The sequence below is a fragment of the Oryctolagus cuniculus genome, chromosome 13 (assembly GCF_964237555.1).
Source record: "Oryctolagus cuniculus chromosome 13, mOryCun1.1, whole genome shotgun sequence".
Classification (NCBI taxonomy): Eukaryota; Metazoa; Chordata; class Mammalia; order Lagomorpha; family Leporidae; genus Oryctolagus; species Oryctolagus cuniculus.
The window spans coordinates 39,945,087-39,966,536 of record NC_091444.1 but is presented as its reverse complement, the minus strand read 5'-3'; the positions used below and the strand labels follow the sequence as shown (position 1 = coordinate 39,966,536).

Genomic DNA, 21,450 nt, shown 5'->3' with positions numbered 1-21,450 from the left:
GAAAGCCAGGACACAAACATTTCAGTTTAGTCAACCATGATAAAAAGGACACCAGTTCCTTCCGATTCAACAGAAGTCAGCAACAGATTTGACAATTCCTACAAAAGCCTAAGTCACTAGGACCAAGTCATTTAGATTCTACTGCTTTACATTTATAAAGACAGAGGTAAGTCTACCTACTTCATACTATGTTTCCAATATCCCCCCTTGCCAAGTCTCAATTTTCCTCTTCTGTGACTTGCCCACCTGTATCTACCATAGCAACTGTGATCATCCTAATTACAGGATTCATTTTTTAGTTTCTTTCCCAACTTTAGATTTTTTTTTTTTTTTTTTTGACAGGCAGAGTGGACAGTGAGAGAGAGAGAGAGAGAGAAAGGTCTTCCTTTGCCATTGGTTCACCCTCCAATGGCCGCCGCGGCCGGCACACCGCGCTGATCGATGGCAGGAGCCAGGTACTTCTCCTGGTCTCCCATGGGGTGCAGGGCCCAAGCACCTGGGCCATCCTCCACTGCACTCCCTGGCCACAGCAGAGAGCTGGCCTGGAAGAGGGGCAACTGGGACAGAATCCAGCGCCCCGACTGGGACTAGAACCCGGTGTGCCGGCGCCGCAAAGTGGAGGATTAGCCTAGTGAGCGACGGCGCCGGCCGCACTTTAGACTTTTAAATCAGAAGTTGTAGGTTTCCCAATACTATCAACAGACATTTCAAAAACCTTTTTATGTCTTAAAAATGACCCAGAAACACACAGTGAGCAGATCTAATCCACAGGCTATTTCGATGTTGGGAATGAGAGAAAGCCTGCATGAGAGCCCTCCACAGCGTGGGGCACCCACAAATGGCTTCTCCTGAGGGTGCCCAGCATGACCTTCTCAATCAGACATGCTTCTCCAGAGGAGAACAGTACTCATTTGTAAGTAAATGTTTTCTACTATGATGTTTGCAGAAGCACCTAGAACAATTTTGTTCAGTCACAGAGGTTCAAGTTTTGACTTCCAACAATCTAACTCATAAATATTAAATGGTTTTCAGTGAAAAGTCAGAGGTATTAAATATTCAACATCAGCAATTCAATTTACTCTTAGGACACTTTTCTCATTCCTTACAGCTTTGAAGAGGACACAGATGAACAGATACTAATTCATCTTTCTACTGAAAACAAAAGTCATCCTGTAGGAACAGATTTGGAGCTGGAAGTGAACGGGTTACACAACAGCTACACAAGGAAACAAGATGCTCCTACAGTGTGTTCACATCTTTTATGTCACTTTTGTTTTTAATCAATAAAATTTAAAGGGTAAGGGAGTTAGTTATTATAGGTACAAAAAAATCAAGGAAGGGTTTTTGTAGGATTTTATTACTCAGAATTTAATGGTTAAGACCCCTGCATCCCATAATGGAGTGCCTAGGTTCAATTATTCAGCTTCCTGCCAATGCAGACCCTGGAAGGTAGTGGTGATGGTTCCTGTCCCCTTCTGGGAGGTATGAATTATGTTCTTGGCTCCAGCCTCAACCCAGTCCTAGCTGTTGTGGGCATCTGGAGAGTGAACCAGCAGATGGAAGCTCTCTGTCACCCCAATTCATAATAAAAAAGTTAAGGCCAATTCTTCATATTGGTTAAAAGTATATATACGAGGGGCTGGCACTGTGGCATAGCGGGTAAAGCTACCACCTGCAGTGCCGGCATCCCATATGGGCGCTGGTTCAAGTCCTGGTCGCTCCACTTCCGATCCAGCTCTCTGCTATGGCCTGGGAAAGCAGTAGAAGATGGCCCAAGACCTTGAGCCCATGTACCTGTGTGGGAGACCCAGAGGAAGCTCCTGGTTCCTGGCTCCAGATCAGGACAGCTAGGGCCATTGCCCACAACTGGGGAGTAAATCAGCAGATAAAAGATCCCTCTCGTCGGCGCCGCGGCTCACTAGGCTAATCCTCCACCTTGCGGCGCCGGCACACCGGGTTCTACTCCCGGTCAGGGCGCCGGATTCTGTCCCGGTTGCCCCTCTTCCAGGCCAGCTCTCTGCTGTGGCCAGGGAGTGCAGTGGAGGATGGCCCAAGTGCTTGGGCCCTGCACCCCATGGGAGACCAGGAGAAGCACCTGGCTCCTGGCTTCAGATCAGCGCGGTGCACCAGCCGCAGCGGCCACTGGAGGGTGAACCAACGGCAAAGGAAGACCTTTCTCTCTGTCTCTCTCTCTCTCACACTGTCCACTTTGCCTATCGAAAAAAAAAAGTATATATACGAGAACATTGGAGATATAAAGTTGTAGTTGGGCAAATTTGAAAGGTTAGTATCTATTACTTTAATTCATTTTCCAATGAGAAGTGACTTGGTTTGTGGACAAGTATTCTGATTTATATATGAAGAGAAACAAGAGCCTGAGTCAGGCCAGAGAGAAATCAGTTGCTGATTAAAGAACTGAATCCAAATGTCAGGAACCCAATCCACAGCTTCCAGGGATTATGGGGGAAAACAACAACAACAACAACAAAAACTACAAAGTTTGTGTATCTCTAAAGAAAATAGTAGGATTTTTAAAAGGAACTCAAAGTTAGTGCTTGCTAATAAGTACTGCTTTAAGAGATCAGCATAATGTACAGATAAACAGTATAGATGCAGGGGCCAGCATTGTGGTATGGTAGGTTAAGCACCCGCCTACAGCGCTGGCATCCCATATGTGTGCTGGTTCGAGTCCTGGCTACTCCACTTCTGATCCAGCTCTCTGCTGTGGCCCAGGAAAGCAATGGAAGATGGCCCAAGTGCCTGGGCCCCTGCACCCACATGGGAGACCTGGAAGAAGCTCCTGGCTCCTGGCTTTGGATTGGCACAGCTCCAGTCATTGTGGCCATTTGGGGAGTGAACCAGTGGATGGAAGATCTCTGTCTGTCCCTTTCTCTGTAACTCTGCCTCAAATAAATAAATAAATCTTAAAAAAAAGTATAGATATAGATTTATGACATTTAAAATTCATTACTTAATAATGTCCTTTTCCTCACCAACCCCATAAAGGAAAAGTCTAACTATAGAAATGAGACTGTATCTGATCATGTTGTAGAACAAACTGAATAAAATTAAAGACCATCATCTTGACTAAGCTAAGCTGAGAGAAAATACAAACTAGAGGCCACCTAGTTATTTCAAATAAACGACAAGAGTGAGTGTCTCTGCAGACATTACTTGGCGTTCATGACTTCTATGAATCTTTAACGAACAGTGACAGGATACACGGACTTGAAGCAGTGACGTCTTGGACTCTGAAAAGTGGTTTTTACATCCGACTTAACTTGTTTTACAACTAACAAATTACTTCCCGAGATTATCTGAGTGTCACAAACAAGCAACAAGTATATACTGCAATTTTATTTCAATCGCACAAACGAAGTTATTAGCGTGTAGGAAATTTAAATGAAACAGTTACGGTAAAATAGCAGAGAACTGAAAAATCTAAAAAGGAAGTACACCTAAAGCATGAGGACTCAACATTCATTAGTATTTCATCTTCAGTTTGATTGACACTTGATGCTTGCAAATCTTTAAACATGATCTTTGAAATCATGATGACTACTCTGAAGAGATTTCAGCACCAGCACTAAGGTGTGTACATTCAGTTTGTTTGCAGTTGACTTGTTAGCCATGTACATAGTGTATAGTACAGATTTGTCACAGGTCAGATCACAGTGTTGAGGACAGTGGTACCTTCCTGTCATTAGAAAGGATCCCCTAAACTGCACCAGCTTAAGACATCCAATGTACAAGAGCACAAACACCATCATCATCATGTGGTTCCAAGGAACAGTTTTGATAAGGAAAATAACTTAAGCCTCTGTTTGCCATTTTAATTACTGAAATCTCTAACAGTGACACAACTGTCACACATGACAGCAAATGTATACAATAAATTCAATCCAGCTTCTTGGAAAGAATACATTTAGCAATCTGGTATAATGCAAAAGAGGATGGAAAACAGCGTGATTCAACACTGGTTCGTTTCTGTCATTTTACACAGACATCATGTTAATATAGACCAAGGCACAAAACGTTTAGTGCATAAACCAGTTTCTTCTTTAAGAATTAGCATTGTTTTTAGTCTTTTATCTTACTTTGGACCACTTGTACCCAGTACTCTACCTACTACAGACTAGTTAACTTACCTAACAAAATCAAAAGTGATTTCTGACCAGATTTATAAGGGACATATTGTTTATATCATTAAAGTGTTTGCCTAACCAAAAAGTACAATAATACAGATGAAAATGCCTATTTCTTTTAGAAAGTAGTACTTCATAAGCCTGTTGCGTCTTTGATGCCTTTACAACTACCGCATGACAAAGAATACTTGATAGAAAAGAAAACTGTGCACTTGAATTATGATAGCTCATCCATCAGTTTAATCTGAAAGTGAAGCTTCTACAGAAACATGAACTGTTTTAACAAGGAAAAAACCTCCCTCACTTACACTTCCTTGAGTGGTTCTGGCTGGGAACTATGCCATCCACAAGCTTTGTCTGATGAACTGAGATGTAGGAAATCTACATAAGAGATGAAGGTGGAGAATTTCTTCAAAATGTTAGTGAAACTTCTGATAATCAAAGATGTCTAAGCAAATATGGCACATAACAACTCAAGCATGAATCAAGATGGAGAGCTTGAAGAATTCCTCATTTCCTAAATTTTCCAGAAAGCTATCATTGCAACATACAGGATTTTCTCTTCTATTTTAATCTTACCAGTTCCAAAGAAAAGAGGAAGGTGTGAAATACATACACACAGCACACGCACACACAAGGTGGTAAGTAGAGTATCTGATTCCTTCTTCCCACCACCTAAGTCTTCCTTTATTCACTAAAAGAAAACTGCAGAACTCTTCATTGGTTTCCCTTTTTTCTAATGATTTCTATGACCTTAATTGCTGCCATCATTGTTATTTTTTATTTTTTGCATTTTAAAGTAACGAAATTCCAAAGCAGCTTCATAGTCAGGAACACCTGAATACCTGTGTAACTGCAGGGGCACCTGGGTAAGAGTAACTGCCAAATTCAGTGATCAAACTTTTTGAGTTGCACAACGAGCTATGGCTCATGTGATGCTCAGGATCATGTTTCAGACCATTGAAATTACTGGTTAAAATACAGAGAGCTGAAGACATGATGTAAAAGATTAAGTACTTGGTTTCGTTAACATATTTACCAATTAAAGTCACAAAATATTCCTCATTATTACTCATGCAGGTAATTGAGAAAGATAGTGCAGAAATTAAATAAAAAATTATTCCTTCCCTTCCTCCCACTCCCTTGTACTCTACAAAATGTTTTCCCTGGGACTAGGCCTTGAAAAGGCCACTACATATTAGTATCACATGCATTACTGCCTGCAATTAAAAAAGCTCAATTTGTGGTGATTGTAATTACATTATAAAAATGTCCACATGCATAAGTCTAAAAAAGGTTGAAAACCTACAGTAAATCTACAATATACTGTTTTACATTTGACCACTGGTTTGTGTTATGTAGAAGTCATAGATTTGGTAAAGCATTGTAACAATTTAGGAAGGCATCTAAATCTTTAAATTCTGGATGAAATTTATGTTTTAATCTACAAAATTGCATGAAGGCTAACTTGAGAGACTTCCTATCATTCTAAAATTCCTCAAGCTGGACAAATTTTAGGATAGTTCCTTATGAATATCACCCTTCAAAAGCGCATCCAATTGCTTGTTCCGCATTTTACGATGTTAACCTACATAGGGCTGATCTTAATTATTCATGGAATATCAAATATGATAGGAAGACAAACCTGAGAGAAACATTTACAATACAACAGCATAATTTGCTAAATTCTTCATCAGTATCAGTATTCTCTTAAAAAAAAACCTTCTTAAGCCTTTCTTCTCTTTATTTACCAATGGATTGTGGAAAATGTGCGATTTTATCTTGACATGAAAGTATTCCATTGCACGGTGATCTTGCCTGGTGAGTTTAGTATTTTCTGCGTAACTGTCATAGGAACTCTTATCCAACTCTTTTCCATCCTGTTGTAAAAGTTAAAAAAAAAAAGCAGCAAACTGGGAGGGAACTAGCTTGTTGCCAGTCATATCTGAAGGCTTCAGAACGTGTTGGTTTTCCCTCCTTCTGTCTCTACTTTCTTTTTTGAGCTCACAATATGTAGGGGTTTGCTGTTAACAGTTGTTCGTAGGAATATTTCTTCTCCAGATTAAAGTCCTGTCTCTCCATAGGCTGTTTCTCTATGCAGTATTCGCCTTGCTCAGTTCCTGCCTGATTGCTAGAGAGGAAAGGAAAAGCATTGAAGGTAAATATGAACAATAAAGTAAAGAAACTAGTGATTCATTAAGAAAGCTTAAGGACTGTGTTCAAACACACAGTCATAAAAATAGGTATTGCCTTTGCATATTTTATTGCATGGACCTTTATTTAAATATTACAAAGATACTAATTCCTATGTTTATTTTTCTTTGTATATAATATGAAAACAATTCTGTGGGCTCAGAAACAAGATGGCAGTGGCTGTGTGGAGGGAGCCTACAGAACAACATGTTCACCTGGCTCTGCATCAAGTCACAGGCAGCATTTGACACTTACGAGTCATGTCTGCCGCTAGTTTCACAAATAATTTCTATAACTGAAGCAGACAGCGCCTCACTGACATCCACAAACAGGTGAAAGGCAGGATACTTTGGAAAAGTGCCCTAAGTATTAACTAGATATTCCTTCATCTATATTTTCTTAAAAATGGCTATTCTTAAACTTTATTTTAAAGGGGTTGCAAATTTGTTCAAGCACTTACCATCAATGAGCTCTTCTTTTAGCTTTGTTAATTCTTTTCTCATTTCATCTAAAATATCCTAAAATATTAGAGTAAAACATAAATAATAAAAAAATTACTGTTGGAAAGCTTTTTTACTTGAAAATTTAAGAATGTTACAAAATATGATTTATGGTTTAATTTCCCGAGTCACAATTCTACTTCTTGGAATTTCTTAGCCTTGGCAAATTTTAATGCACTCTTTCCTTCCCAATTTTGCTTATTGTACTCTAGCAAGTATGACATAGAAAGCCTTATAAAACCCAAATGGTATGATTTAGACAACCTCTAGAAAATTACAGCTCTGCTTTTAATCTACTCCTTAAGGAGCAGTTTGGGAGGTAGCGCAAAAGAAGTGTCAAGGAGGAAAATGTTATGGCAAACTGGATCATCAATTCCTGGCACAGCTGTCAACAGGTTTGAAGTATGGGGATTTCTGAGGCATCACCACAGGTGTCAGATCACATTTCAGGGAATCCAGGGTCTCCCTAGAAGGGTCTCAAGAGCTGCCCTAATAGGCAGAGAGGAAGGCGAATGGTGCCTTGCTTGCCCCACTATCTCCTGCTGTTGCTCAGCATTCATAGGTAGCCTGGAATGAGATGTGCTCCAAGTGTAAAATACATACCAGATTTCAAATATTTAGTATGAAGGAAATGATGTAAAATAACTCATTAGTAATTCATAAGTATTGACTACATATTAAAATATTATGAATATATCAGGCTAAATTATTAAATTAATTTTACCCATGTATTTGGACTGTTTTAATGTGGCTACTAGAACATTTTCAAATACATACGAGGCACATTCTCAAAGGCTTTCTACTGAGCAGTGATGCTCTGGACTCTCCTTTAAGAACTGAGGATTCAGGCCGGCGCCGCGGATCAATAGGTTAATCCTCCGCCTGTGGCGCTGGCACACGGGGTTCTAGTACCGGTCAGGGCGCCGGATTCTGTCCCGGTTGCTCCTCTTCCAGGCCAGCTCTCTGCTGTGGCCTGGGAGTGCAGTGGAGGATGGCCCAAGTCCTTGGGGCCTGCACTGGCATGGGAGACCAGGAGGAAGCACCTGGCTCCTGCCTTTGGATTGGCGCAGTGCTGGCCGTAGCAGCCATTTGGGGGGTGAACCAACAGAAGGAAGACCTTTCTTTCTGTCTCTATCTATAACTCTACCTAACTCTGCCTGTCAAAAAAAACCAAAAAAAAACAAAAAAACAAAAAACAAAACTGTGGATTCAGGGCTGGTGTTGTGGCACAGGGGGTTATGCTGTTGCCTGAGACACTGGCATCATATGTCAGCACTGGTTCGAGGCTCGGCTGCTCCGTTTCAGGTCCAGCCCCCTGCTAATGTGCCTGGGAAAGCAGCAGAGCAGCAGATGATGGCCCAGGTGCTTGGGCCCCTGCCGCCCATGTGGAAGACACAGGTGGAGTTCCAGGTTCCTAGCTTCAGCCTGGTACAGCCCCAGCTGTTGCAGCCATATGGGGATTGAAGCAGCAGATGGAAGATCTCTCTCCCACTGCCTTCCAAATACATAAAATAAACCTTTAAAAAAATAAAAAGAACTATGGATCCAAAGGTAAATGGAGCTGGGGCTGGCACTGCGGTAGAGTAGGTTAAACCTCCGTCAGTGGTGCCGGCATTCCCTGTTTTGAGTCCCAGCTGCTCCACTTCTGACCCAGTTCTCTGCTAATGGCCTGTGAAAGCAGCAGAAGATGGCTCAGTGCTTGTACACCTGCACCTGCATGGGAGAGCCGAAGCAGCTTCTGACTGGTTCAGCTCTGGCCATTGTGGCCAGCAGATGGAAGACACTCTAACTCTGCCTCTCAAAAAAAAAAAAAAAAAACAAAACAAAACAACCCTATGGATCCAAAACTAAACGGAATATGACAAAGAGTTTTAACAGGTGAAAATTAATAGCTACCTCTGGAAAGATTACTTTGAATTATATGATTTAATATTGCACATTACAAGAAAAACTTAATTGTTCTATTCATAAAAACATTTCATGGCCGGCACTGCGGCTCACTAGGCTCACTAGGCTAATCCTCCGCCTTGCGCACCAAGTTCTAGTCCCGGTCGGGGCGCCGGTCCTGTCCCGGTGCCCCTCTTCCAGGCCAGCTCTCTGCTGTGGCCAGGGAGTGCAGTGGAGGATGGTCCAAGTGCTTGGGCCCTGCACCCCATGGGAGACCAGGATAAGTACCTGGCTCCTGCCATCGGATTAGCGCGGTGCGCCGGCTGCAGTGCACCGGCCGCGGCGGCCACTGGAGGGTGAACCAACGGCAAAGGAAGACCTTTCTCTCTGTCTCTCTCTCTCACTGTCCACTCTGCCTGTCAAAAACAAAAAACAAAAAAACAAAAAAAAACAAAAAAACATTTCATGTTTATACAGCAAAATAAAGACTTGATTATTAATGACCACATGCTTTTTAAAATTATGTAACTCAATTTAACTTTTTAAACAGCTTTGCAGTGTAGAAATTAAATTTACCTAAAAAACCTATTTTGTTTCTTTTCAGGAATATTTTAAAACTCAAAATCTCTTCAGCTGCCATTACTTTTTTCTGAGTACACAGGTATTAAATATCATGCATATGTATCCAAATCATAGATAATATTTTCTATTTATTTATTTTTAAAGATTTATTTGAAAGGCAGAGTTACAAAGTGGCAGAGAGAGAGAGAGACTTCCATCTACTGGCTTACTTCCCAGATGTCCACAATGGACGGAGCTATGCCGATCCAAGCAAGGAGCCAGGAACTTCCTCCAGGTCTCCCACATGTGTGCAGGGGCCCATGGACTTGGGCCATCTTCTGCTGCTTTCCCAGACCATAGCAGAGAGCTGGATCAGAAGTAGAGCAGCAGAAACCCGAACTGGCACCCATATAGGATGCTGGTGCTGCAGGCGGCAGCTTTACCCATTATGCCACAATGCCAGCCTCTATTTTTTCTTTTATAAAACCGAGTCAGCCATACATATCTGTTGCGTTACTTATTTCACCTAAAAATGGACAAGTGTTCACAATTGTAAATTATGACTCTTATATACCCCTATTTGGATACTTCTATAATATTTTGCATACATTTATTTGCATGAAGTTCTTGGAAGTGAAACTGGTAGTTTCAAAGGTAAGAAATCTATTTTTAAGGGCTTCAGTTTCCCCAAACTGTGTCTAGAAAGCAGAAGTACATGAGAGTGCCTATTTTCCTCATTCTTGCCAAAATCAGATTTGTTGGGCCCATTTTTGCCAATACGTTAGGTGAAAAGTGGAAGCCCACTGCCTTCTTACAATTGCATCCCATGCCCTTGCATCTATATTTTTTATGAGCACACCATACTATGGAACTCCGTCCATGCTGCACCACTGTTGAGACTTGAGGCCAACTGAGTGAATAAGAAATAAGGATTTGAAAATTAATTCAGAGCTACTACAACCACTGTTTAATCTACATGAGTATTTTAACTCTATGTTTTTTCTTTTTATTTATTTATTTATTTATTTAGACAGGCAGAGTGGACAGTGAGAGAGAGACTGAGAGAAAGGTCTTTCTTTACCGTTGGTTCACCCTCCAATGGCCGCCGCGGCCGGTGAGCTGCAGCCAGCGCACCGCGCTGATCCGATGTCAGGAGCCAGGTACTTATCCTGGTCTCCCATGGGGTGCAGGGCCCAAGCACCTGGGCCATCCTCCACTGCACTCCCTGGCCACAGCAGAGAGCGGGCCTGGAAGAGGGGCAACCGGGACAGAATCCGGCGCCCTGACCAGGACTAGAACCCGGTGTGCTGGCGCCGCAAGGCGGAGGATTAGCCTAGGGAGCCGCGGCGCCGGCCTTAACTCTATGTTCTTTCAAAGTACACCCAGGACCCATGTCAAATGTATGAATACTAGGTATCTTCTAAAAAGAAACAAGCAGACAGGAAGAAAAGCCATCACTGGGCACCCACCTGCTTCAGTCTGTCATAGTCAAGTCCTTCTGTCTGGACTCCATTGGCACTGGGCTGTGATGAGGGTGCAGATTTTGGTCTGTACAAATGAAATTTCCAGGACAGGTCAATTACACTTAATATAATTAATGTTTATAAGTAACTGCAAATCAACCAACCCAACACCACATTCAAATACGTTTCTTAAATAACACATTGTATTAAAATTTAATTGTCAAAACTGTTGGACTGATTAGAACATAAAACAGAAAATGCTTAGTATATTCAATTATTTATCAAGAAACTAGAAAAAGGTAACAAGATGGCGAGACTTCTTCAGTAAAGAGCAGGAGACAGCGTTGAGCATGAGGCGGGTAACCAGGTAACTGTGGCATGTTGATCAAGACAGTGATGAAGAGGCCAGCTGAAACACCGGAGGCTCATTAGCACAATCTTTTTTTTTTCTTCTTTGAAATTTTACATTATTTACTAAATAGCTGACAGGTCAATGGGAGGAAAAATATAGACTTGAATATTTTGTTCTAACAAATCAGTTTACAAATTCTGTGCCTTGTTTGCAGGATGGAAATATTTTAGTAAGCATCATTTCTTTGTATGTACTATATTCCATTTGAAGCACTAAGACAAGCAACAATGTTGGAAAATGATTATTAGTTAAATTATATTCATATCCATTGGCTATCTGGCCACTTCCCTATGAAGTTTTTATGGTGACATCATTTGAAACTTATGTTTCAGGTTAACTACTTCATAAGCTTATTCTGTTTAGAAAATGCTGGACAAGAAGCAGATTGCCAGTTCTTAGACTTTTCAAGAGTTCAGGTTCTATTAAAAACTCTGACAAAATGTCTTGGGGATTAGGTATATTTTAAGCAAAAGTTTTAATACTAAATACATCAGTCATGCTCCCTCTCCAGTTCTGGCAGCGGGAAAATCTTCAGTAGATGACCTAGAGTTTTAATTGAATATTCCTACTCCTCTATTTCCTGGTATAGTACAGCAAGAGGCCACTCTGTAAGGGTCGCAAATCCATCACTTAGAAACCAGAGTCAAATAATTTGCTTTCAATTTTGCAGAGCACCAACATTAGAAATTTGAACAGAGACCCAGTAAGTGTAACTTTTTCAAAGTTATAATTTCATAATTCTTACAAGATATAAAAACCCATAGGCATTGTTCTTGAAAATAAAACACTGAGTTAATTTGCTTTAGTAGCAAAACTTATTACTGCTTAAAAGACTGTTATGAAGTCAACCGATTCTACTTTATTAGGTATTTGTTTATATGAACAAGGGAAGATAATAATGTTCAGAAACCTTTATTCCATAAGTACTGAGTTAGGCACTTGAAGGAACCAGAAGATGTCTATGAAAGTGTTCCCTTTCTTCTTACGAGGATATAGCTTCTGACCTAGCTCGGTAGGACTACTAAATTCCACAGCCACTTCAGACTCACTGAGATCTGTAACAGGCAAGCCGTGGTGCTCTGGAGGAGTCAGATTTAGTGAATATTCTTGAAGACTGACACACTGTTCATTCATAGACTTATGTTCTCTATTTCAGCTCTCCAGAATTAAATTATCCAATTACTGTTTTTCTTTTTTCACATGTAAGTGGACTAACAAGCTAGCTATTTTCTCCTAGGTTATATAAAAAAATACCTCAAATTCGTGTGGACAACTATGGTTTGCTACTTAATCAGGCAGTATACAATACATTCGTATTTACTGAACAATTAAGATATTATTGTTATATAATAAACACTTGTGGAAGCATGCAATTTTTTAAAAATTTAACTCATGCTAACATGCAATCCATCACCACCACCACCACCACCACCACCACCATGAGAATTAACTCAAAAGGGGGGAACTTTTCATACTGAAGGAATACAGTAATCACCACTTCTTTTTTTTAAGTTCATCAAGAACATTATCCCAGCAAGCACTTTGTGTAAAAGTAGCAAGGTAACTGAGAAGATGTACTATAGAAAATCTCTTTGTTAAATGCAGTTCTTTTTCTCTGTGTACTAAATAAATCTTTCATTCAGAAAAATGAAACCACCTGAAAAATGGCAGGAAAGTTTTACTACTGCAACATAAATATCTTATAGAGATTTAAGTTCCTGACAAAATAAACCTATCAAATATTTTGATAATCAATGGCATGAAAATAACTTAAGCAAGTAAGAACCTGGCCAAAGAGTTCAATGACAGAACTCCTTACTATAGGCCATAGACATTTCCTCCATTTCTATTTAATCCACATTTCCAGTAGACTTGATGTGTATTTTTAAAAACAGACACATACAATAACATGAATACAGTTATTTCTAACCAATGGATTTTTACCATAACTGATGACAAACTACGAGGTTTTCTCCAAGAGTTTTACTACGTGATGAAGAGGATGCTGCCTCTAGACATCATGTCTATAAAATGACTGTGCTACACAATATTTAAAACCCTATTCTGCAAAGCTCATTCTACAATGAGTGGAAAAGCACAAGTATTGTTGTCATTTTTTTTTAATTAAGAAAGCGATGGCTTACATCTTAAGTGCTCTTAATTAAAAATTAAAAAGTGGCATAGTAGGGCTCATCCTAGAAACAGATAATCTGCTCAGGATGTTAGCTCAGGTTGTTAAAAGATACTCAGCATACCACAAAGTATTCAGAATACAGAAATTTTCCACAAAGAATAAATTATTCACAACTGTGGACACAATGTAAACAACAACACTCTGGGTTCCAGTAACAAACAGAACAAGATCTTCTATTCCACTTTTTAAAAGCCTTGTCTCACAATCCTAAAGAGAACAGCCTTTAAAAGAAAATGCTGAAGCTACTAAAAGCCCAGGTATTCAAAATGTTCATGGAAAATATGTATTATGGGAGAGAAAAAAAATAACTATTCATGGATTTCACTTGTTTGTACTCAAATAAATATATCTTCTAATTCAATTTCCATGAGCTTTTTGAAGTCTCCTCATATATGTGGCCTCAGATTCCCATCTTCTTATTCCTGATGTTTACCATTTCATATTTACCCTAATCCAATTATAGAGTAATATTATAGAGTAATAACAGGATTTTTTTTCAAGTGTGTGTCCAAAATAAAGCTAAAAATGAAAGATTCAATCTTCCTAAATATCTCCTGTGGTGATTACCAATCCAGGTAGAAAAAGCTCAGCCCTATCCTGAACATGTTATTTAAAAGTGTCAAATCACAAAGCCACAGCAGGATGATACCTGTGTAATGAATCACAGGACCTGTTGTCAAAAACAATCTGATTTTTCCTTGGAGAATCCCGTCTATGAAGGGGAAAAACCATTTAAAGGTGTATAAAATAAAACTTTAAAAAAATTCTCATTATGCTCTGTTTTACAGATTTTTAGCCATAGCAAACAAAACAAGAATTGAAGTCCTTTAGTTTCTTAAAATAATCATTTTCCCAATAAAAAGATATTTGAGACCAATTTTAGCCAAGTGAGATACTGTTTACTTGAAGATTACAGAAAATAAAAAACATGAACAAAACCTACCTGCCATAAAGATTCAGTAAGTATCAAAACACAAAGACATTTCTATCAGAGTCAAAATGTTAAATGATACAAAGTCATGGTAGCTCTAAGTATACAAAATTAACATTTCTTAGGAGGCATTATAAAGCACTTTTCTTCCCATCATAAATACAAGATTTGTAAACTCTTGATAAAAACCATAAGAATTAATTCACAAACTTTTCAATGTTACATAGTTTAAACCATTTTAATGATAATATTCTTGCTATTATTTTTCTACCTGGCATCTTCACTTAAAAATAGCATAATGAATTGTCTCATTTACTATAGGGCATTAATTCACCCTATCACTAATATAATCATGGCATAAATATTCTGAAGAGAAACAGGTCCTTGCAAAACAATGCAAAGATGAGGTATACTTAAATAAAATGTGAAATGCTCCATATATCTGCCTTCAGAAAGAACAGCAGAGACAACTTAGGAAGAAAACCAATACAGTTCTTAGTCTTTTAACTATATTTTAAAATTCTTTCATAATTAAAACTGCTTTTGGTGAAACATTAGGGCACATGTATTAGGGGGTTGGATCAAAACTATTAAAAGGTGTATGAGACATCAGGAAACAGGGGTGCCACAATTTCTACTTTGGGAAAGTGAGAGAAACCATCTAATAGATTTGGAACATGATTACAATGTACTACTGGATACTAGTGACCAAGATATGACTAATCTATATAAAAACATTTTTCAATCTGGTGATCCTTGCAGCACCTACAAAACTTGCTTAGTCTGAAAATAACCCTCAAAGAATATTCTTTCCCTCACTAAACAAAACCAATCACAGCAAGGAACACATTCCACCTGAGGAACCTCTTGCATGTTCCAGGACTTCATATAGATTCATGCTAGCTTGAGGTCAGCTCACTATGGAATTCCTAGTAACGAAGCTGCAGAGTGGTGACAGAGGAGAAAGAATTCTTGTCACATTTTACATCTTCAAAGGACAAGCAGCACACCACACCTCTGTTCCCTGTCATGTTCTTGGTAAGTTAAGGTTCATAATGGGGCTACTGAAGAAAATCTGTGACAACCATTAGAGATGTGTTAGAAGGTCAACTCAGGTAGGTATCTGAGAAATATACATGTGCAAGTTTTCCACTGTATTGAAAAAAAAAAAAGTCCACCAAAAGCAATTTCCTTTATTTTCTTCAGAAGTCAAATATGATCATCTTTCAGTCACTTAGGAACTAAAAAGCTTATGGTATAAAAAGCCAGGTTTCCTTATGGAACTTACACAACTGCATTGTCAGAAATCTTCCCTACCAGCAGAAAGTACCACACAAACCCAAATTTAGATTTAGGCTAACATGGAACCAATTTGTGAAAATATAAGGCCTATTCTTGTTGTTTACTTTATTAGGTTTCTATAATGAGTCAAGTTTGCCTTTCATGAGGCAAAAACCACATCAAATAGAAAGAAAAAGGCAAACACTTTTGAAGTATCTACATACATACCTTTTTTCCCCCGGGAAATACATGAACCCTTTAAATTGTCTCATAAAGCAAGGAAACATTTCACCAATGTACCTGTGGTACAAACTTAGTCACAATACTAAAATGTCTAGCTAAGGAATATTGAATCTGCTTAACTGTGCCCACAAACTACATGTAGAAACCCACATTAACTCCTATTGCTTTGGGGCACTAGTTTTTCTTTCTTCTTCTTCTTCTTCTTTTTTTTACTATTTATTTTTTATAGATAGCCTTTATTTAATAAATATAAATTTCGTACAACTTTTGGATTATAGTGGCTCTTCCCCCTATACCCGCCCTCCCACCCCCAGACCATCCCATCTCCTACTCCCTCTCCCATCCCATTCTTCATTAAGATTCATCTTTAATTATCTTTATATACAGAAGATCGACTCTATACTAAGTAGAGATTTCAACAGTTTGCACCCACACAGACACACAAAGTATAAAGTAGTGTATGAAGACTAGTTTTACCATTAATTCTCATAGTACAACACATTAAGGACAGAGGTCCTACATGGGAAGCAAGAGCACAGACAATTGACACTCTTATTTATGACATTAGTGATCACCTGAGGCTCTTGTCATGAGCTGCCAAGGCTATGGAAGCCTCTTGAGTTCTCAAAGTCCGACCTTAGTTAGACAAGGGCATAATCCAAGTGGAAGTTCTTTCTTCCCTTCAGAGAAAGGTACCTCCTTCTTTGATGGCCCCTTCTTTCCACTGGGATCTCACTCACAGAGATCTTTGATGTAGGTCATTTTTTGCCACAGTATCTTGGCTTTCCATGCCTGAAATACTCTCATGGGCTTTATAGCCAGATCTGAATGCCTTAAGGGCTGATTCTGAGGCCAGAGTGCTATTTAGGGCAGTTGTCATTCTATGAGTCTGCTGTGTGTCCTGCTTCCTATGTTGGATCATTCTCTCCTTTTTAATTCTATCAATTGTTATTAGCAGACACTTGGTCTTATTTATGTGATCCCTCTGACACTTAATCCTATCTTTACGATCAGTTATGAACTTAAACTGATCGTTTTAACTAGTTAAGATAGCATTAATACCTGCCAACTTATTGAGATTTGGAGTCCTATGGCAAGTTTTTACCCTTAGGGGTAAGTCCGAGGGAATGTGGGGCACTAGCTTTTCTAACTTGATTAGATGTTCCAACTGAGATGGAGAAATAAACCGATAAATTCAAAGGTTTAATTTTATTATTTTGTGCTCTCAAAAATTAGTCTTTTCAATTGACATTTCAGTGTAAAACATAAGAAGTTTCTTCCAAAAATTATATCAGAAAAAAAAAAGCATGAAACATGTCATTCACGCTTGCGTGCTGTCGCTAAGGGAGTAGCAACAGCCAGTCAGAGGATTGTCAACATGCCCTTGACTAGAGATTTACCTCCATCCCTCCTTGGAGGAGGAAAAGAAGAAACATAAAAAGAAACGGCTAGTTCGAAGTTTGAATTCTTATTTTATGGATGTAAAATGCCCAGGTTGATAGAAGATCACCATGGTTTTCAGCCATGCTCAGACAGTGGTTCTTTGTGTAGGTGGTTACACAGTTTTGTGCCAGCCTACAGGAGGAAAGGCCCAACTCACAGAAGGCCGTTCCTTTAAGAAGAAAGTAACACTAGTGACCAACACAACTTCCTGGATTTGTGTTTTCTTTCGGAAAGCTTTATCATAAGTTCAGTGATTCTAGTGAATCTACTAAGATAATTTAACTGTTTGACTTTATAAGGCATACAAATTATCCCCTATTTTGATGTTAGTTTTTCAGTAAAGTTTTGATTGTGGGCCAAAAAAAAAGTCTTTCAAACAGGAACATGAATATATACTATGAGATAATATTAATAATGCTCAATGCTCTATTTCCTTCAGAGTGCTGATGATATTCTGACTGTACAAGAGATGTTCTGGTCCTTTCCAGGGCTACAGCATTTGGGCTGAAGCAGCACTTATTTGCAAATTGCTCATCAACTACTTGGGGGGACACAAGTGTAAATAGCTAAGACAAATGTGGTCAAATGTTAACAACTGGTGAACCTAGGAGATGGATTTGTGGGTGTTTGCTATACTGCTCTTTTCTCTTTTTAAATATTTATTAATTTGAAAGAGTTACAGAGAAAGAGGCAGAGTCAGAGAGAGATATCCTCCAACCACTCGCTTACTCCCCAAATGGCCACAACGGCTGGGGCTGGGCCAGGACAAAGCCAGGAGCCTCATCTGGGTCTCCCATGTGGATGCAGGGGCCCATGCACTTGGGACATCTTTCACTGTTTTCCCAGGCAGATCAGCAGGGAGCTGGATTGGAAATGGAGCTGCCGAGACTTGAACTGGTGCCCATATGGGATGCGGGCAATGCAGGAGGCAGTCCTACCCATTACACCACAGTGCTGGTCCCCCTCTAACTTTTTTTCAATTATGAATTTTTCAAAATAAATGAACTGTGAAAAATAAAAGCGATCTTAAGTTCCAGACAATCTGAGTAATAAATATAGGGTAAAACTTTCTCTAAAATAGATATGTATTATTAGGGCAGAAGGGCCACACACTGGGCAGGTGGAGCTGTGGGCGGCTCCTGTTGCTAACAGAACAAAGTCCTATTCTGGGGCCTGTCCCCTCCCCAGTGGCACATGGAGCCCTGGTCTGGCCTGGCCTCATCTCAGACCCCTGCTTAGGGCACGGAATGTGGCCAGGGCTGCCTCTTTCCTGGTTCAGCCCCTGCTGTTTCATTTCCTTGAAAGAATAAACTAGTTTGTTTAAAAAAATATATGTATTATTAACCTTTTTTGAGATACAACATAATGTAAGATTTAGGGGGAAAAAAGCTGTTACCTGGAAATGACAGGTGACTTGCTGCCGTTCATGGTATTTGTCCTTTCCCAAGGTTTTCTTGTTGGTTCTTTAAAAATAAGAAGTAAACATCAAAAATATGCTCCTGGAGTTATTATAAAACAACAAAATACTAAATACCATTATACCTGCTTTATATAGAAATAATGATTTAAAATGTAAAATTTTAGTTAAAATCTTTAAGGATTTTAATTTGCACAGTTTCAGACCTTAAATAAGTAACTGTGACATTTTCTAGAAAAAAACTTAGGTCACTAAATCTAAAATGTTATAATTTTATAAACCAGAAGGAAACAGGTTTCTTTAATACAGATATAATAAGGGGAGGGTAATTTTTATTAATTAGGATAGTTTAGAGGAATTAGAATGGGACAGCATTACCTACACTATTTTAAGTGCCAAAGGCCAAACAAAAGGCATAATGTGTGAACCAACAGCAAAAGGAAGACCTTTCTCTGTCTCTCTGTCTCTCTCTCACTATCCACTCTGTCAAAAAAAAAAAAAAAAAAAAAAAAAAAAAAAAAAAAAGGCATAATGTATAAAGTCTTCATGTACTTCGATATTTCATTTCATTTTTTTTTTAAAGATTTACTTATTTATTTGAAAAGCAGAGTGATAGAGATGGAGAGACAGAGATATCTTCCATCTACTGCTGCACTCTCCAAACAGCTACAACAGTTGGAACTGGGCCAGGCTCAAACAAGGAGCCAGGAACTCTGGCCAGGACTTCCACATGGGCGGCAGGGGTCCAAGGACTTGAGCCATCTTTTGCTACTTTTCTAAGCACTTTATAGCAGGGAGCTGGATGGGAAGTGGAGCATCTAGGATTCAAACCAGTGCTCCAATATGAGATGTCGTGTTGCAAGCTGTGGTTTAACCTCCTGCGTCAAATGCCAGCCTCAACATTTCACCTAAATTCAAATCATCCTTGGGTAAAAAATTCACACAACTCAAAATAAATTTCAGAATCATGTAATTCAATGGTACTTCCTTGATTCTTAAACAATTAATTCTTGGAACTCAGCAGACAACTCCAGTTAAATAAGTTAAGTCCACTCTTGTCAGCCATGCATTGTGCTTTGTACTGTTTTTCTAATATGGACTGACAACTCACTGGTGCTGTCACTAGCCACTCCAGATGACTAACTGGAATCCTATCATGGAGGAAAGATTCTCATTTGGGCCACAAGTTGTGATTCCACTGCACTAAGAAATGGTTCCAAGTTCTGACAAAGTCCCTCAATTGGCTTCTGTACATTCTCACTTAGGTAGATTGTAATCTGTTCAGACTACACAAATGCAAAACTAAACTCAAATTCTCAGGGGATGTACTGCTTTTGGTTCCATATTTCTGCTGCATGCAGGAATTCAGCCATGAAATCTTAAAAAATTATCACTGATAGTATTTTACTCAGCATCAATCATTCAACCAATTCCTTCCTTTTTCGTTTTACTTTTTATTCCTTTCTTCCGTATTCTAACAGCCAAAACATTCTTTCAGTGACCACCGTGGTGGTGCAAGTTCCAGATCTGGCCAGGGAACATGATGAGGTCCAGGAAAGATGGAATAACAAACATATCCCACTGATAGATCGCAGACTGAGTAAGTAAAAAGAGGGAAGTTCTGAATAAAATAGAGATAACTGGACATGGAGGGGAGTATCTGTGAGACACTGTCACCAAAGAGGCAGGTGGGAAGGTTAGGTAGTACTTCCAAAGCAGACAGAGTGAAGCAGGTATGGAGGGCCCTTGTCAATCAGCCAAACCAGAGCCAACTTTTAATCTCTCTCTCTTTAAGGTATTTACACTTAATTTGAGAGAGAGAAAAAGACACAGAGACACCAAGACCAAGACTCGCCCACTAGTTCACTCCCCAAATAACTACAATGTCTAGAACCGGGTCAAGACTGAAGCTGGGAGCTGAGAATGCAAGCCAGGCCTCCCATGTAGGTGTCCAAAACTTACTTGAGGCCTCATCACTGCCTCCTGCATTAGCAGGAAGCTGGAGTCAGGTATCAAACCCTGGCAATCTGGCAATCTGTTGTGGGACACAGGCATCATAACTGATGCCTTAATCACTAGGTCAAAATCCCACTCCCATCTTTGAATCTCATAAGGGCTCATGTGGCTCTGAGGAAGAGTTGTTCTGTTCAGTTCAGTTCTAAGGGAGCAGAGGGAACAAGGCCTTCTCTGTACGGAGCCTCAGGCATGTTTCGGGAGGAAGGGCAGAGGTGGGGTTACCTTCAGAGGGTCTTTGGAAACACACAGGTCTTTACTTGCAGCAGTAGAGCGCTTCCCAACTGATTTCCTTCTCAGTCCTCCTCAATTCTATGTCACACTGCTCACAAGTACCATTTTAATGTGTCCAAAACAGTTTCAGCTCATTGACAACTCAATACTTGCATGATAAAAATATTTTACTTCTGATCTTTGCATAAAAAGTTCTCAACATTTTTGTTTCTCATTTTTCCAAATTATTTTGCCAATACCCCCTAAAAAAGAACTCTCCATTCTAGACAGGTGAATCTACTTTCTATTTCCAACTCTCTTCTCATTTGTCTTCAACTCTGTACTTTTGCTCATGATATCCCTACTGGCTGAAACTAGATATTCCAAGGCACTGTAAAATATTTTTCTCCACAAAGGTGGCTCAGCTGTTTCCTTATGATCCCCTCTCTCTTTGAGACACTAGTTAGTAGTCAACACATGGCTAAAAAGATTAACTTTCACTTGTGCAATCAGACTGTTGAGTTTTTGGTATTTGATGCCTGTATCTTTCTTTT

The 21,450-nt window shown here is 39.4% G+C and overlaps 1 protein-coding gene and 1 pseudogene across 18 annotated transcripts in view; one reads left to right on the top strand and one right to left on the bottom strand.

Moving 5' to 3' along the window:
• Positions 1–3,342: 3,342 nt before the first annotated feature.
• Positions 3,343–21,450, bottom strand: part of ENAH (ENAH actin regulator) — a 172,800-nt gene continuing 154,692 nt past the window's right edge. For 13 of the 18 annotated variants that reach the window (XM_070055422.1, XM_070055412.1, XM_070055418.1 and 10 more), the window contains 5 exons: positions 18,650–18,716; positions 14,005–14,067; positions 10,756–10,834; positions 6,799–6,856; positions 3,343–6,276 (listed from right to left, as the gene is read on the bottom strand). In XM_070055422.1, the coding sequence (XP_069911523.1) occupies positions 6,239–6,276; positions 6,799–6,856; positions 10,756–10,834; positions 14,005–14,067; positions 18,650–18,716 (305 nt within the window). In that variant the 3' untranslated portion in view covers positions 3,343–6,238. The remainder of the gene's footprint in view (positions 6,277–6,798; positions 6,857–10,755; positions 10,835–14,004; positions 14,068–18,649; positions 18,717–21,450) is intronic. The other 5 variants (XM_070055420.1, XM_070055410.1, XM_070055416.1 and 2 more) reach the window with 1 other exon arrangement.
• LOC127483488 (small ribosomal subunit protein eS27-like pseudogene) lies at positions 17,189–17,498 on the top strand (annotated as a pseudogene).